Below are 15,609 nucleotides of genomic sequence, written 5' to 3'. Positions count from 1 at the left end.
TGTCTTTCTCTATCATCCAACCTTCTTTTTTTCATCATCTTTGTTCAGTTCCTCAAAATACTCCTTCTGCCTTCTCAGCACTCTCTTCACTTGTCATCACATTTCCATTTGCATACTATATTACTTAAACTTGTTGCATATCTTTTCCAGCTCACTCTATTTAGCGAATCAGTGAAAGTCATTCTCTCCTATCTTAGTGTCCCACTTCATGTGCAAGTTACCATATGCTTTTCTTTGGCCTTTGCCACCTCTCTTTGCCTTCTACTCTGTTCTTCTTCTACTCATATTTTTTGTCATCTCTCTGATTGTCTGAATTCTTTTTCTTCAGCCATGTCTTCCTTATACTTGTGTACTTCCTCATTCTACGTTTCTTGCTTCTTTGTCTTCCATCCTCTGTCTAGATGTTATGAACCAGGACCAAAAAAAAAGACATAGTGATTACTAAATAGTATTAACTATATCTCCAATTTGCCTCTGTGTTTTCTTTTTTTAATTCAAATTTTGTTGAACTGGCAATACTAATGCATTGGTTTTGTTTGTTTTTGGGGGAGGGCGGCTCTCCAAGAATAAGTCTTATATAGGCCCATTGGTGCTTGTGCTAATCTCTGGATTCTGTAGCGTCAAGTAGATGAGAGTCTGCAACTCCTTCTGGGCGGGACACCAGTCTGACATAGGCTACTTCCCCAGCAGAGGCCAGTACCCATTTACAGCTGGGTGGACTGAGACGATATACAGTAGTGTTAAGAATAATAGTAGTGCTATGTGACTAAGAAGATTAATCCAGGTTTTGAGTATATTTCTTATTGTTACATGGGAAACAAGGTACCAGTAGATTCAGTAGATTCTCACAAAACCAACAAGACCAAGCATTCATGATATGCACACTCTTAAGGCTATGAAATTGGGCTATTAGTAAAAAAAAGTAGAAAAGTGGGTGTTCACAATAATAGTAGTGTGGCATTCAGTCAGTGAGTTTGTCAGTTTTGTGGAACAAACAGGTGTGAATCAGGTGTCCCCTATTTAAGGATGAAGCCAGCACCTGTTGAAATTGACGAACTCGCTGACTGAATGCCACACTACTATTATTGTGAACACCCCCTTTTCTACTTTTTTTTTTTTACTAATAGCCCAATTTCATAGCCTTAAGAGTGTGCATATCATGAATGCTTGGTCTTGTTGGATTTGTGAGAATCAGATAGCATAAGTGAGATTTGAACCCAAGTCTACATATTGGCAGGCCAGCTCATTATCCACTCAACTACCTGCTCTTCAAAATGGTTTGAGGATCTTCAAGCTTGTGCTAATTGTCAACAATTAAAATGTCAGTTGTGTTGTGCTCCACGTCAAATTGCTGTGTTAATCCATTATTCTTTGTTGTCTTTATTTCCCAGTTACCAGTCTCATGGTAGAGGACAGTTAAACACTTAATGCCCTCTAAATTAAGGTTTGGCTGGACACATTACCTTATTGAAGTCCAACAATAAATGCATTTATTTTTCCAACCCTTAGATTTTCCAGTTGCTGGCTGTATTGATAGTAATCTTACTTTTAACATAATCTCCTGATAGGATTTGAAGTTTGTAGCTGAGTGGATACTAAGCTGGCCTGCCAATATGTAGACCTAGTACGGCTCACGCTCCCCATCTGTGTATTTCGACAATACACTTAATCTACATTGTCTCACTCCACCCAGCTGTATTGGGTACCGGCCTCAGCTTGGGAAGTAACCTGTGTCAGACTGGCGTCCCGTCCAGGTGAATGGTCAACTCTCATCTGCTTGATGCTACGGAATCCAGAGATGAGCACCGGCATTCAGGGACTATATAGGACTCACTTGGTTCATAATGTTATAACTTAGGAATGTTAACTTAAAGTTTGTATAAATTTTGTCTTTTCACTTATTGGATGGATAAACTATTCATACAATATAATGCGTTTTTAATTTCCTCATACTTCTTTTACAGTTGAAGCTTGTAATATTTTGTTGTAAGCTTCCATCATTGTGGTATGTCACTGGATTTGGACTTGTTCAAGGGGTTGTTAAGGTTATACCTTACTTTTGTGAAGCGCCCTGAGGCAGCTTTGTTGTGATTTGGTGCTATATAAACTAAATAAATTGAAATTGAATTAAAATTGGATGTGACTTAAATTTTCCCATCTATGTGAATGACCAGTAAAGGGTGGTAAATACAGCAACACAGCTGAAAATCTGGTTTTTGCAGTTTCATCATTGTTGCACTCGTCACTAGCGAAAACTCATAAATAACACAGTAGTCTCAAGTCTGCATGACTGTCCACCACCCTGCATGCTCCCACCATCTTGCTTAAAGAAGACTGCACGATCAGCTTCTCGATGGAGTTTCCACTGAGCTATACTTGAATGGTTTTTGAGATGTTGCACTTGAAAGATGCCGTTTTATTTTGCAGAGTTAGAACAGAAGTAAAACATGACCTTATCCTGCTCCACTTATTTGAGAAAATGAATGAGTATATTGACCTGAAATGTTCCTACATCAGAATGAAGGTTTTTCTCATGTTCTTCAGACAGACTTCAATCAATCAATCAACTTTTTTCTTATATAGCGCCAAATCACAACAAACAGTTGCCCCAAGGCAGACTTGACGTTATGGGCAGGAGCTTTTTAATGAGTTGACTTGGAATGAGCCTTTACTTCATCCGGTAGGGTTAAAAAAATCCCATTTTTCTTTCTCTGCACAACAGTCTTACAAGACATTACAAAACGCAGTGTTTTGGGCTTTGTCATATCTGGGGTTCCTCTTTTCCAACACCCATACCCAACTGTTAACCAAAACTCCCTGTGAAATCAAAACAAAAGAGTGTTCTCCTCTCTGAGCTAAAGTTACCTTCAGCGAACAGAGCAGTTTGTCTTGGCTTCTTCAAGGTGGGGAGGAGACGGGAGGAGGAGTCAGAGGAGAAGACACTGATGTGTCCAAACTTTTGACTTTGCTTCAGTCATTAATCTCCTGAATCTCCAGATGTTTCCAACATAGCAGTGTACACGGTGTATTGAATTAAACATTAGAAGAGCAGACAGGACTTAGCATGCAAAGAATAGCCATGTAGCCAAGTGGCAATTTATTTTATTCTGTCTGCTGGCCTCTCACCCTCTTTCTCTCACACTGTGTATATGAGACACTCATTTTTCAGTGAGGTCACACAAGGTACACATACCCAATGGTTCCCATTTCTCCAGGATTCCCGAGTCTTTCATTAAGTTTTTATGTCTGCTTCTATCAGAAAGCAGTTATTACTGCGGTTCCACTGCACCAGAACATCTGAAATTGCAATTCAGCCTTTGGACCTACAGATCAAATTGACAAAAAAAACAATGTCACTAATGTGAGTTCAGCAGTGCTTATTTTTTTCATGCATGAGTAAATATAAGTAAATCGTAACACAGCCAGAAATGTTACTCTGTTAAAATCATGGAATATTTGGGGAAGGCAGCAATTCACATTTACAACAGCTGTTCATGGTTTTTTGACCTGTTGGAGTGAAGTGACTGGTTAAGGCCAGTAAATTTACTATCCACTGTGTCTTTGAATCTGAATAGCTGTGGAACATCTGAATGTAAATCACTCCTCCAGACACATTTTTCAAGAGCTACAGCCTCACCTTGCCTGGCAGCAGACTTGATGTTAGATGCTGTTAAATGTGTATGGACACATTGCCCTTTAATGCTGTTGGCCATTTGTTTACCCTGTCAGCAAAGTATGAGTAGGATCTACTGTCTGGTCCATAAGGACAGCAATGCGATTTTATCTCTGTATACCACCATAATACAGTTGAAATGCAACCATCAAGATGTGCTTGTATTGTAGACTTTTAATTCAACAAGCTTAACAACACTGCTTTAACCAGTTGGGAGTTACGATCATGTTTACACAAGAGTCCCTCCATTTTCAGAGGCCATGTGTAATTAAACAAATGAAATATAAGGATTATTATGAACACAAATCATCTAATTTGCAGCCAGTTTTCTTGATACCATTCTTTACCAATCCTGGTTCTCAGGACCAGAAGTACTGCGTATTTTCCATTTCTCCCTGCTTGAGCTGCACACAGTGACATTGTTCAGCCAGCTGTTGATTGGCTGAACACACCTGACTGAGCTTATTTGATCTGAGCAGCTCGGGGATAAATGGAAAAAGGGGTAGTACTTTGGGTCTGGAGGACCAAGATTGGGAAACACTGCTTTGGTAATAAATAATCCTAATCAGATTTGATTCTCTCTATGAATGATTCAGCCACTGTCAGTTGCAGTAAGAAGAAGAGGAACCCAGCAGAAGCTCTTCAGATGCTCTCGTCCACCCGCCTCAACCTGAAGAGTCTGGTCACGAAAGCAAAGGTACATTACACCTGTTCAGAGCAGACATCACAGCTTTCTGTTTCTGTTAGCTAATCAAAACCACATAAATGAATTTATTTTCCCTCGTTTGTTTTCAGTCTGAACAATGAACTGCTTCAGTGTGTTTAGCGCTAACAAGACTACCTCAGTATGATATTAATAATAAACTGTTAAAATGAAATCCAGACTCTCTATTCAGGCCTGCAACAAAAATTTGAAAATTCAATCCAGGTCAAGATACGTTTTTCCACCACTAACATGTATGAAAAATGATTTCATGCCTTTTGAGAAATTCTGGTGGCTGTCAAGGGGAAAAAAGTAATTCTAAGTGTAAATAGCATGTACCACCGCTGTCACTACAAGATGTTTCTGAACCTGTAAGGGAACATGTTCGCATACCTGCATACAAAAGGATGTGTCAGATTGGATGAAGGTACAATCAGGTGGACTGTGTCCGATGCAGGAGATGCATTCTAAACAAAACTCCAGAGTATAAGGTGGTGGCAAGGGAGAGCGTAGCCAGACAGCACTGGCTGATGGTTTGCAGGATGACTTTAGAGGTTAAGACAGGAGTCTGCAACCTTTACTGTCAAAAGAGCCATTTTTGTCCCGTCTTCCACAAATAAAATTCTTCTGCAGCTGCAAAACATATTTGACCTTTAAAATGAATGACTAAAGATAACAGCTTATACAGTTTTTCTATACAGTGGTCCCTCGCTAATAACGCAGTTCACCTTTCGCGGCCTCGCTGTTTCGCAGATTTTTTTTTGTCCAATTTTGCATGCTCTTTTTTTACAGTGCATTGTGTTCCGCGGCCTCATCAAGCAGCCATTCGCGACACCATGAAGGGAGAGCACGCGCATTGTGTTCTGCGTGTCTGTTTATAAGAATCTTCTCGCCCAGAAGAAAAAAGAGCGCCAAAAACTACCCATAACTGTGTTCTACACTCAGAAAAAGACACCTGCAGCAAGGTGTGAGTCAGTGGAAAAAGACGTGACAGTGGCACGGCGCGATCAGAGGAACTGTGAAATACTGGTCAGTCACTATTAATAATTTCTTATGTGTCCAACCTCGTACGTTGATCGTTAAAATTAAATTCATTAGTTCTAAAAGCCATCATAATTATTTATAGAAAAATGTTCTATTTTTATTTCTCAAACAAATGTTTGGTCCTGAAAACAGGTTGGTCTTATTTTTCTACTCAGGTTTGAACTTTGAGAGTATTTACACACGAGAGAAAAGTGAGAAAATGTTCATGCCTGATTGAGAAAAGTGTATAAAGTGTGTAGTGAGGGGTTTTACAGCTTTAAAGCGTCTATAATAATTGTAAAAAATAACGCTGGCCACTTCGCGGATTTCGCCTATCGCGGGTTATTTTTAGAACGTAACTCCCGCGATAAACGAGGGTCTACTGTATACAGTTCAACTAGATTTTTTTTAATTGTTGTTTTTGTTTTTTAGTCCCAAATCAGAAAAGTTTGAATGATATGGAAAATGATGTGGTGGTGGTGGATCCATAATAATCCTGACATTTTTTTCTTACGTTTACATAACTGCAGATAGTATAAAACCAATATATTTTATGTTTTGTGTGGTCAGCTTTATTTTATTTGTTAATATACATCTAAGGCCTGCAACATATTCCATGGGGGGAAAAAAGGTTGGATCAGGGCAGTTTATTCTAAATGTAAGAATTAATCAATCATTTTTACAGCCAGTTTTCTTGAGAAATGTCAGGGGATGAAAACATGAACATCCAAGTCACTAAATATTCCTTGGACATCATTTACATCAATCATTCAGAAATACAAACAGTGGTAAATCTGTGTCAATGGGCAATTCTCAAAAACTAAATGGTCATGCTGGAAGGAGACGAGTGAGGGAAGCCACCAAGACACAACTCGGAAAGGATTTTTGGCTTCTGTGGTTGAGTGAAGAAACGGGATAGTGCAACATTTTTTTTTTCAAATTACATATAGTACAAACTTTTTCTGATTTGTAGTTGTTTTTTGTTGCATTTCTGAAATTACAGAATTGCTATAAAGTGTTAACATTTTATTGTTTTTTTAAAACTTTGTATAACAAACGTGAAGACCAAGCAAAAAAATTACAGACGTGTAGGCAAACTTTGCTATAAACTGAACAGAACAATGCCGGCTGATTTGACTCCCCATATTTTGTGAAAATAAATAAAACAAACAAGGTTGGGTAGGATTACTTTGAAAGAATACATGTGGATTACATGTATGTATGTACATACATTTGGATTACTTGTAATCTGATTACTTTTGGATTACATTTCAAAGTAATCCTACCCAACCCTGAAAACAAATAAAACATATAGCTGCAGCCTAATAAGTTTGGAAAACAATCTAAAAATCAGCCAGTTTGTATTTTTATTCTGACTCCAGTTCATTTTAGTGTGATGGAAGTCATCCTGTTTTTGTTTTTTTTCTCCTCCTCCGTTGCATTTTGTGCTTGAACATAAACCACAACTACATTAAGCTCAAGATCTAAAATAAATACCTTTGGAAAATATATTATAGTTCAGAGTTCTCACCTACTTAATGTGATTTCTGCTTCTGAACATCATTGCAGAGTTTCTCCAGACCAGGGTTTTTATAAATATATTTTACGCACGTATGCATGATTTTTATTCAGTGCATTTATATATATTCTCATTTTTTTAAGCAATTTTGATGATTTCTTTTTCTGTGATGATGCTTAATACATAAATTGACATCAGTGTTGTCTCATAAATTCAGTATAATTGTTGCTGACATGTGCACATGATGTGAATAGGACAGTACCATCAGTACTGCACCAGTAAAAGTGGAGCAAGAAATAAGGAGGGTTAAAATCCTAAGAAAGGAGACAAGTGCTTGTCCTGATTGGCCAGACAAAGGGACTGAGCTGGAAAGGCTGCAGAGCTGTTTAAGGTGATAAAGGATGCAGATGGAAATGTGCTGACAAGTGAGGAGAGTGTGTTGAGAAGTGGAGAGAGCATTTTGAGGAACTGATTAACAAAGGTGATGAGAGACAGAGGAGATTGTAAGATAGAGATGGAGAGAGTGAATCAGAAAGTGCTGTAGATTCACAGGGATGAAGTGAGGGCAGCAATGAAGAGGATGAAGAGTGGAAAGTCCACAGACTTCATGTATCAAAGGGAAATTGGTGCACAAAGTCACCTCACTCAGTTCTCAGACAAGTTGACCATTGTGTACATATTGATTGTAACTGTGGGCACCAGGAGGCCAAGTCCCTGAAAGGTTGTGTATGAAATGACTTGTTCCCATGGAAACTGAATTTCCCCTATAGGATTTTTCTTTCCATTTCAAAAAGCATTCCATAATCGTGACACAGTTTCAAGAAATATCTCCATCCACCAGAAAACACTGTAGTACATATGCCAGGCCTGTATGTGGTGCTGTAATGCTTTTGCAAAAAGCAGAGAAGACTAAGTGAAGCATGCGCCCTAACTGTTTTAAGGAGCTAATCAATGGAGCAGCAGAAGCTGGAACTTTACACAGCAGCACACAGCATAAATATAAAGTCTTTTAATCTGACCTGTTGCATCCTTGTGGCTGGATTCATCATCACAGCCTGCCAAAACTGTTATCCACATAAGACGACCTTATTTTAGAAGACAACGTCTGGCAATACTTTAATTCCTTTTTGTAATAAATGCAGTGTTCCAGTGGATGGATGGATGGATAAATGCAGTGTTTTTAAAGAAATTCTTCTGTGTTTGTTTGCGCCAGGTGCGTTTCTCAGCCTGAGCCGGTGGAAGCCATCACTTTGTCCCAGCACCAACAAGAAGAAAAAATAACTTGCCTTAAAGTCTTTACTGCAGTTATTTCAGTAGCATCACAATGATCCCAAAGTACACCACAGCTAGTAATGAAAACAAATCCTATTCAGGATCCACCAAGACATAAAAGTTAAATTACACTAACAATTACACGTCATTCATTATGAGTGGGTGAGGTTACAGAGGCGGGACTATGACATCATTGTTTCAGACGAGGCTTTCCACATGAAAACGTGGGACACAAGTTACAATTTCATCCACCGAAAACACTGGATCCATGTGGACGAAACATCGATACACTACAAATCTTTTTGTGGATATGCTTGAACCCGTCTCCGTGTTGACAGGGTGAAATACTTCATGTACTTTATCCAGTGATGGGAGTTTTCTGGGAATTCCCAGAAATCTGGGTTTTTTTTCTTCTGTGGCAAATGTTTCTGGGTTATTTTTGTTTTATTTTTTTGTTTTTGTTTCTGATCTGAGACTGAAGGATAAATGTACACACACAGCAGCAAATAAGAGACGTTGTTACAGATTTTAAAATGAGCTCCGTGTCAGGTTGAAACTACAAAGAAATGGATGGAAACGTTGCTCTGCTGTAGGGAGACAATTTAAAGTTCATCAGGAATAAATTCAGAAGGCGCCCAGTTTGAGCAAAAGGACTAAAACGCTGCCCAGTCTTTTTAAATAATCATTTATATGAAAAAGGTAACCTCATCATATCATGTTTTTAACAGAATTCGTTGCCAGTTGACATTTAATTTATTTCACACAAATCAAAACCTGTCTTAGAGGTGGATTTACTTCAGTCTCCATGCAAACGTGATATGTTAGCCTGCTAAATCTGTTTTTTTTTATGGTTTCTTCTGCTACATGGGTATGAAATATTCATGTGGAGGAAAATATAAACATTTAACATGCTCTAAAAGTCAAATGTTGATGCGAAAAACATTTGTGTTTGCACGACACATAAATTCTCAGTATCCCAGAAATGCTGACAACAGCACTGGACGGAAAAATCCGTGTTATTGTGTTTCCCGTTGATATAAGTGAATAAGAATAAAATTCAAACCCAAATCACTAAAAGTGATGTTGATTTAACGAGCAGTAGCAGATGCAGCTTTACTTGTATCATATTATATTTTCATTTATTTTAAGACGCTATCAGTTGTTAAAAAACACAAATTGCTAAAATCTAATATTTAGATAAATGTAGAGAGAACAGTAACAGCAAATATATGGTTTGATTAAATAGTAATAACACTGTATTCTAATCCGTGTCATCTTGCCAAACGATTACAGCCATTAAAGACGACGACAGACTGGGCTCTGAGGTTTCTGTGCAGTCCAAAAGCTCTGGTCCATCACCCATAGAGCTAAACTAGTGGTAACGGGTGCGATCCACAAAGGCACGAAGCTCATCTGGAGAACCCGTAACATCTAGCTCCACTGAAATCAGCTGTTCTGGCTTAGAGACACAGCTATCTGAGAGCCACCCTGGCCGCCAACATCATGCAACAAAAAGTAGACCTTTGTGCACAAAGTAGCTCTGAACAGAGTACAGGAAGTTAGTGCACTAAGAGGTAACCGTTACAGGAAAGTGACTTAATGTCAAGTGGAAACTACCTATAATGCTTGCCTTTCATTGTGTAGTCTTTTATGTGGGGGGTGTAAGATGGGGCCCACACCGTCAAATTTAGCAGCAATAGCAGCAACGGCAGTTCAGTGTTTGATATGTTCCACTGCTCAACCTGACCTGTGATGTCATCAAGCAAGCAGATGCATGATCCTGTCCAGAGCAGGGTAGAATCCAGGTGATCTGCCTGAACTGGTTCCACAGGTGTCACTCCATAAAGACGAATGTTGACCATTACATGCCCGTTAGATTTATGTACTTGAAGCATCCAGAGGCATCATGGTGGAAGTCATTATGTGGATCGAGCCTCAGACCAGCTGCTCGTTGTTGTATGATTCATGCTCAGGAATTTCTTTAAGGTCCAAGAAAATGTAATTGAAAGACTGCAGCATACTGCAGCTCAGATTCAGCTCAATCTGTTCCTGTTAAGCAGTACTTTTCACTTCATTATGTTTTACATTATTATGTCACCATCAGACGACGCAACCTGTCAGTGAATTATTGAGCTCTTTTTTCCTCTTTTTCTTTTTTTTTCTTAACTGTGAAGTAATTAATAATGGTTTTTGAAAGACGTTACCCCACGTTATTTCTTTGTTTTGACAGGATTGATCCTGAAAAATTGTGAAATACACTAAATATGTTGGGTTGTATTAGAAGCCTTACGTTTTATTAAAGCTCCACAATCCTTTTTTGAGGGGGTTGGGGGGAAGCACAGAAGTCATGGTTTGGTTGACACCATGGTTTGGACGTCACACTTTGGTACGAGTTACATAAAATGTAGAAAAAAGCAAAAGACAGAGAGAGGAGGAGAGAGAATGCATCAGAAGGTTTGAGCAACAACAGGAAAGTGGCTGATTTTGAATGAACTCTCATGTACCCTATAACCACTCGCTCTCCATTTCTACTGTAGCTCACTGGGTACCCAAAGTTTTCCCATATCGCTGGTTTAAGAGAAGTAGACAGACCCCGCAAGCTTCTGTGGGTCATTAGTTTCAACTTGTCATGTCAATGAGTGTGACCGACTCAGTTGTCTGGAAAGAACTCGCGTGTGAGAAATTTTAATTCATTACATTTTTATACCACGTATTCTCTGTTGGACAAATACATGTACCATTCCCTCTCAAGTGCATGTCTGTTTAAAAATACTGACTTGAAGTGGTAAAGTTATACCTTACTTGTATGAATCGCCTTGAGGCAGCCTTGTTGTGATTTGGTGCTATATAAATGAAAATAAATTGAATTGAATTTAAGCTTGTACATGTTCAGCTAAAAACATAAATAAAAGAAAATTCATGTAATTTTTTTTTTGTCAGGTATTTTAGAAAGTGAAAATATGTATACAGTTGTATGTAAAACCTTGGGCACCACTGATGATTTCCATGATTTTCCTTGATAAATCATTGGTTGTTTGGATCAGCAATTCAATCAGCAACAAACACAGTGATATTTGAGAAGTAAAATGAAGTTTATAGAATTTACAGAAAGTGTGTAGTAATTCTTTAAACAAAATTAGGCAAGTGCATAAATTTGGGCACCCCAACAGAAAAAAAATACATCAATATTTAATAGAGCCTCCTTTATCAGAAATAACAGCCTCTGAATGCTTCCTGTAGCTTCCAATGAGAGTCTGGATTCTGGTTGAAGGTATTTTGGACCAATGTTCTTTACAAAACATCTGCAGTTCATTCAGGTTTGTTGGTTTCCGAGCATGGACAGCCCGCTTAAAATCACACCACAGATTTTCAATAATATTCAGGGGACTGAGATGGCCTTTCCAGAACATTGTACTTGTTCCTCTGCATGAATACCTTAGTAGATTTTGAGCAGTATTTAGGGTCGTTGTCTTGTTGACTTCAACTTTGTCACTGATTCATGAACATTGTTCTCAAGAATCTGCTGATATTGACTGGAATCCATGTGACCCTCAACTTTAACAAGATTCCCAGTACCAGCACTGGCCACACAGCCCCACAGCATGATGGAACCACCTCCAAATTTTACTGTAGATAGCAAGTGTTTTTTGTTGGAATGCTGTGTTCTTTTCAGCCATGCATACTGCCCCTTATGTCCAAATAACTCAATTTTAATTTCATCAGTCCATAGCGCCTTATTCCAAAATGAAGCTGGCATACCTCAAGTGACTTTGTGGTGTGTATGCAGAAAAGGCTTCCTCTGCATCACTCTCCCATACAGCATCTCCTTGTCCAAAGTGCGCCATATAGTTGAACGATGCACAAAGACACTATCTACAGCAAGATCAAGTTGTAGGTCTTTGGAGCAGGTCTGTGGGTTCACTATGACTGTTCTCACATCCTTTGCTTCAACTTATCTGAGATTTTTCTTGGCCTGCCACTTCGGGCCTTAACTTGTACTGTGCCTGTGGTCTTCCATTTCCTCACTATGTTCCTCACAGTGGAAACCGACAGCTGAAATCTCTGAGATTGCTTTTTGTATCCTTCCCCTAAATCATGATGTTGAACAATCATTTTTTTTCAGGTCATTTGAGAGTTGTTTAGAGGCTCCCATGTTGCCACTCATTAGAAAAGATGCAAACAGGGGAAACATTTGCAAATGGCCATCTTAAATACCCTTTCTCATGATTGGATTCACCTTTGTAAGGAGGTCAAGGGTCAATGAGCTTACCAAACCAATTTTGTGTTCCAGCAATTAGTGCTAAATGTATTCAAATCAATAAAATGACAAGGGTGCCCAAATTTTTGTACCTGCCCAATTTTGTTTAAATAATTATTGTACACATTCTATGAATACTAGAAACTTCATTTCACTTCTCAAATATTAGTGTGTTTGTCTGCTATATGATTTAACTGAAATTTCTGATCCAGACAACCAATGATTGATAAAGGAAAACCATGAAAATTATCAGGGGTGCCCAAACTTTTTGCATACAACTGTATACTGTACTCTAGACTCATTACATACAAAGTGAAATGTTTTAATTTTGATGATTATGCTCCACATCTCCAAATCAAATGGAAAATGTGTATCTCAAAATATTAGAATATTTCATAAGATCAATAAAAAAAGATTTATAATAGAGAAATACTAAGTTTATATAAAGTATGTTCATTTGTGTTCTCAATAATTTGCCCGGGCTCCTTTTGAATGAATTACTGCATTAATGCAGTATTGCATAGAGGCAATGAGCCTGTGGCATTTATCAGGTGTTATGGAAGCCCTGGTTGATAGTGGCCTTTAGCTCTTCTGTGTGGTTGGGTCTGGTGTGCCTCATCTTCCTCTTGACAATACCCCACATTCTCTGAGGGGCCAATCAAATACAGTGATAACTATGAGTAACAAACCAGTTGCTCATAGTTTTGGCACTGTGGGCAGGTGCCACATCCTGTTTGGAAAGGAAATGTACATCTCTGTAAAGCTTATCAGCAGGTGGAAGCATAAAATGCTCTAAAATCTTACTATTGACAGCTTTGTTGACTTTGTATTTGATAAAACACAGTGGAAAACACCGGCAGATGACATGACCCCCCCCCCAAATCATCACTGACTCTGGGAACTTCTCTGCATCTCCACTCTTCCTCTAGACTCTGGGGTCTTGATTTTCAAAAATGAAATGCAAAATTTACTTTCATCAAAAGATGGACAAAGCAACAGGGATAACCAGCCTTGAAAAGACTGTTGAGGAAAGCCCATTCAAGAACTTCACACGGAATGGACTGGAGTCCGTGCATTTAGAGTCACCACACTCAGACATGTCCCAGAAAAGGCTGCAGGTGCTATATTCTTCCTGTCAAGCCACTCCTGAACCAGAAACAGTCCCGTTCTTTTTCTCTTTAGCCCAGGTAAGATGTTTCTTACATTCTGGTTCAGGAGTGGCTTGACATGAGGAATGTGCTACACTTTTCTCCTCCAGACTGAGTTTTCAGTCAGTTCCAGTCATGAACACGCTTTGATACAGCACTCTGGGAACAGCCAGTCTTTTCAGTAATAATCCTTCATGGCTCTTCCTCCCTGTGGCGGCTGTCAATGAGTGTCTTCTTGACAACTGTCAAGTCAGCAGTCTTCTTCGAGACTGGGGTTATGTGTACTGAACCAGACTGAGATTCATGGTATTCATACTGTATAAATAACGACTTACTCAAACTAGAAATTAAATATTGTAATGTCTTGAGATGCATATTTTCCATTTTTTGGAGCTGTAGGTCAGAATTATCAAACTTTAAAAAATGCTTGAAACATTTATGTGTAAGGAGTCTAAAATATACATTTTCACTTTCTGAGATATTTGACAAAAACATACTGAACTTTTCATGGTGTTCTAATTTTTAGAGGCATCTGTAAATGCTCACTATAAATTCACTGATTGTAAATCTTTCTCAAAATTAAAATCACATTTCCATCAGAGCCTATTATCTCTCATTATTGTTCGTTTTTTATTGGGTGGTGTCTTGAGTTTAATGAATAGGATACATGTGTTGGAAACGATGGTTCCATTTGTCCTGTAAGAACTTTGGAAATACCACAAACTCTAAAACCCCTGGAAGAACAGCCAGGTCTTCTGTGCCATAAAGCTATGCCGGAGATTTTCCACCACAGCGCATTTGACCCTTTGGCATATGATGAGAGACATAGCGTGAAGGCCTGTATAGGCAGCCAGCTTGCCTGCTCTTGTTTATTCACATAATTATAGCCATGTGTCAAAATCTATGACATGCCACTGAATAAGAATGTTAATACCACACCTCACCTTCAGCTGCTGGTATATGTAAATGGTAATTATACAAACAAAAGAGCATTTTAAAAAAGGAACATTAAGATTGTACTAAGCAATCTTTTTTCTTTTTTTTTCATTCAACCAATGCAGATGTTACCCAATGCTGTTGAACCAAATAATTGTGATGTGAAAAAAACACACCCTTCAGGACGCTACATCATTATTTCACCTTTTTTTTTCACCTTGTTTCCTTTCAGCAAACACACACAGACCTGGCCACTGGTGAAATCCATGCTGAGCTGCAAGACGGCATTTGTATGCTGGAGGGACTAATAGCAGAGCTGCAGGAGCTGAGCGAGGACCTGCGACACCAAACGCAATGACCGTCCTCAGAAACGCTCCATGTTTCCACCAGTCAGCCTTATGTACTGTTGAAAATTGACACGATCAATGTAAAGCTAAGCCTTGTAATAAAGATGCTTTTATAATGTTAGCAGTGACATTGAATAGTAAAAAAAAAATTGTAATGCTTTCATTTGCTTGTTTTTGAGTTGTGTCATCAGCATTTCATAACGTGGATTGTGAAAGACTGTTTTGTGAAATCTTTCATTCAGAATGAAGGCAAACGAGGGGATGAGGACAAAGCTCAGTGCTTTCCCACATGCTACACTACTGCCGTCTTGGATTTCTAAAGCCATTTGTCGATATTGTGTGTTTTCTAGTTTGGAGATAGTCCATAAACTTGATTCAAATGTCAAGAAGGTGAGCACAAAAAGGCAGGACTCACTCAGAAGCGTGAGGAAAAAGGGTTTAATTCACAAACAGGCGGAGGTTAGACCACAGAAAGGCAGGCAGCGTTATCCAAATCAAGAGATGGTACTCAATGCCAAAAACAGGCTAAAGGTTCAAAAACACTGTGTGGCAAGACAACGAACAAGGACTGTGAGAAGGCTGGTAACGACGACAATAAGGTATGACAAACTGGCAAAGACATGAGGAAACAGAGGGCTTGATGGAGCATGCCGGACATCGCTGACATGACATTACTGGTGAGGACTGTAGGATGGATGTGCATGGCCCTAGGGAATTTAAGCCTAACAGC

General features: G+C 38.8%; 1 protein-coding gene across 1 annotated transcript in view; it reads left to right on the top strand.

The window, feature by feature from the left end:
* The window catches only part of LOC117523174 (tetratricopeptide repeat protein 27-like), a 136,062-nt gene extending 121,051 nt beyond the window's left edge, over positions 1–15,011 (top strand). Inside the window, exons 10-11 of the mRNA XM_034184617.1 lie at positions 4,270–4,370; positions 14,765–15,011. Coding sequence (XP_034040508.1) covers positions 4,270–4,370; positions 14,765–14,890 — 227 coding nt within the window. The 3' untranslated portion in view covers positions 14,891–15,011. The remainder of the gene's footprint in view (positions 1–4,269; positions 4,371–14,764) is intronic.
* Positions 15,012–15,609: the final 598 nt, after the last annotated feature.

The sequence above is a fragment of the Thalassophryne amazonica genome, chromosome 13, assembly GCF_902500255.1.
Source record: "Thalassophryne amazonica chromosome 13, fThaAma1.1, whole genome shotgun sequence".
Classification (NCBI taxonomy): Eukaryota; Metazoa; Chordata; class Actinopteri; order Batrachoidiformes; family Batrachoididae; genus Thalassophryne; species Thalassophryne amazonica.
This window is presented reverse-complemented; position numbering and strand designations above follow the sequence as displayed.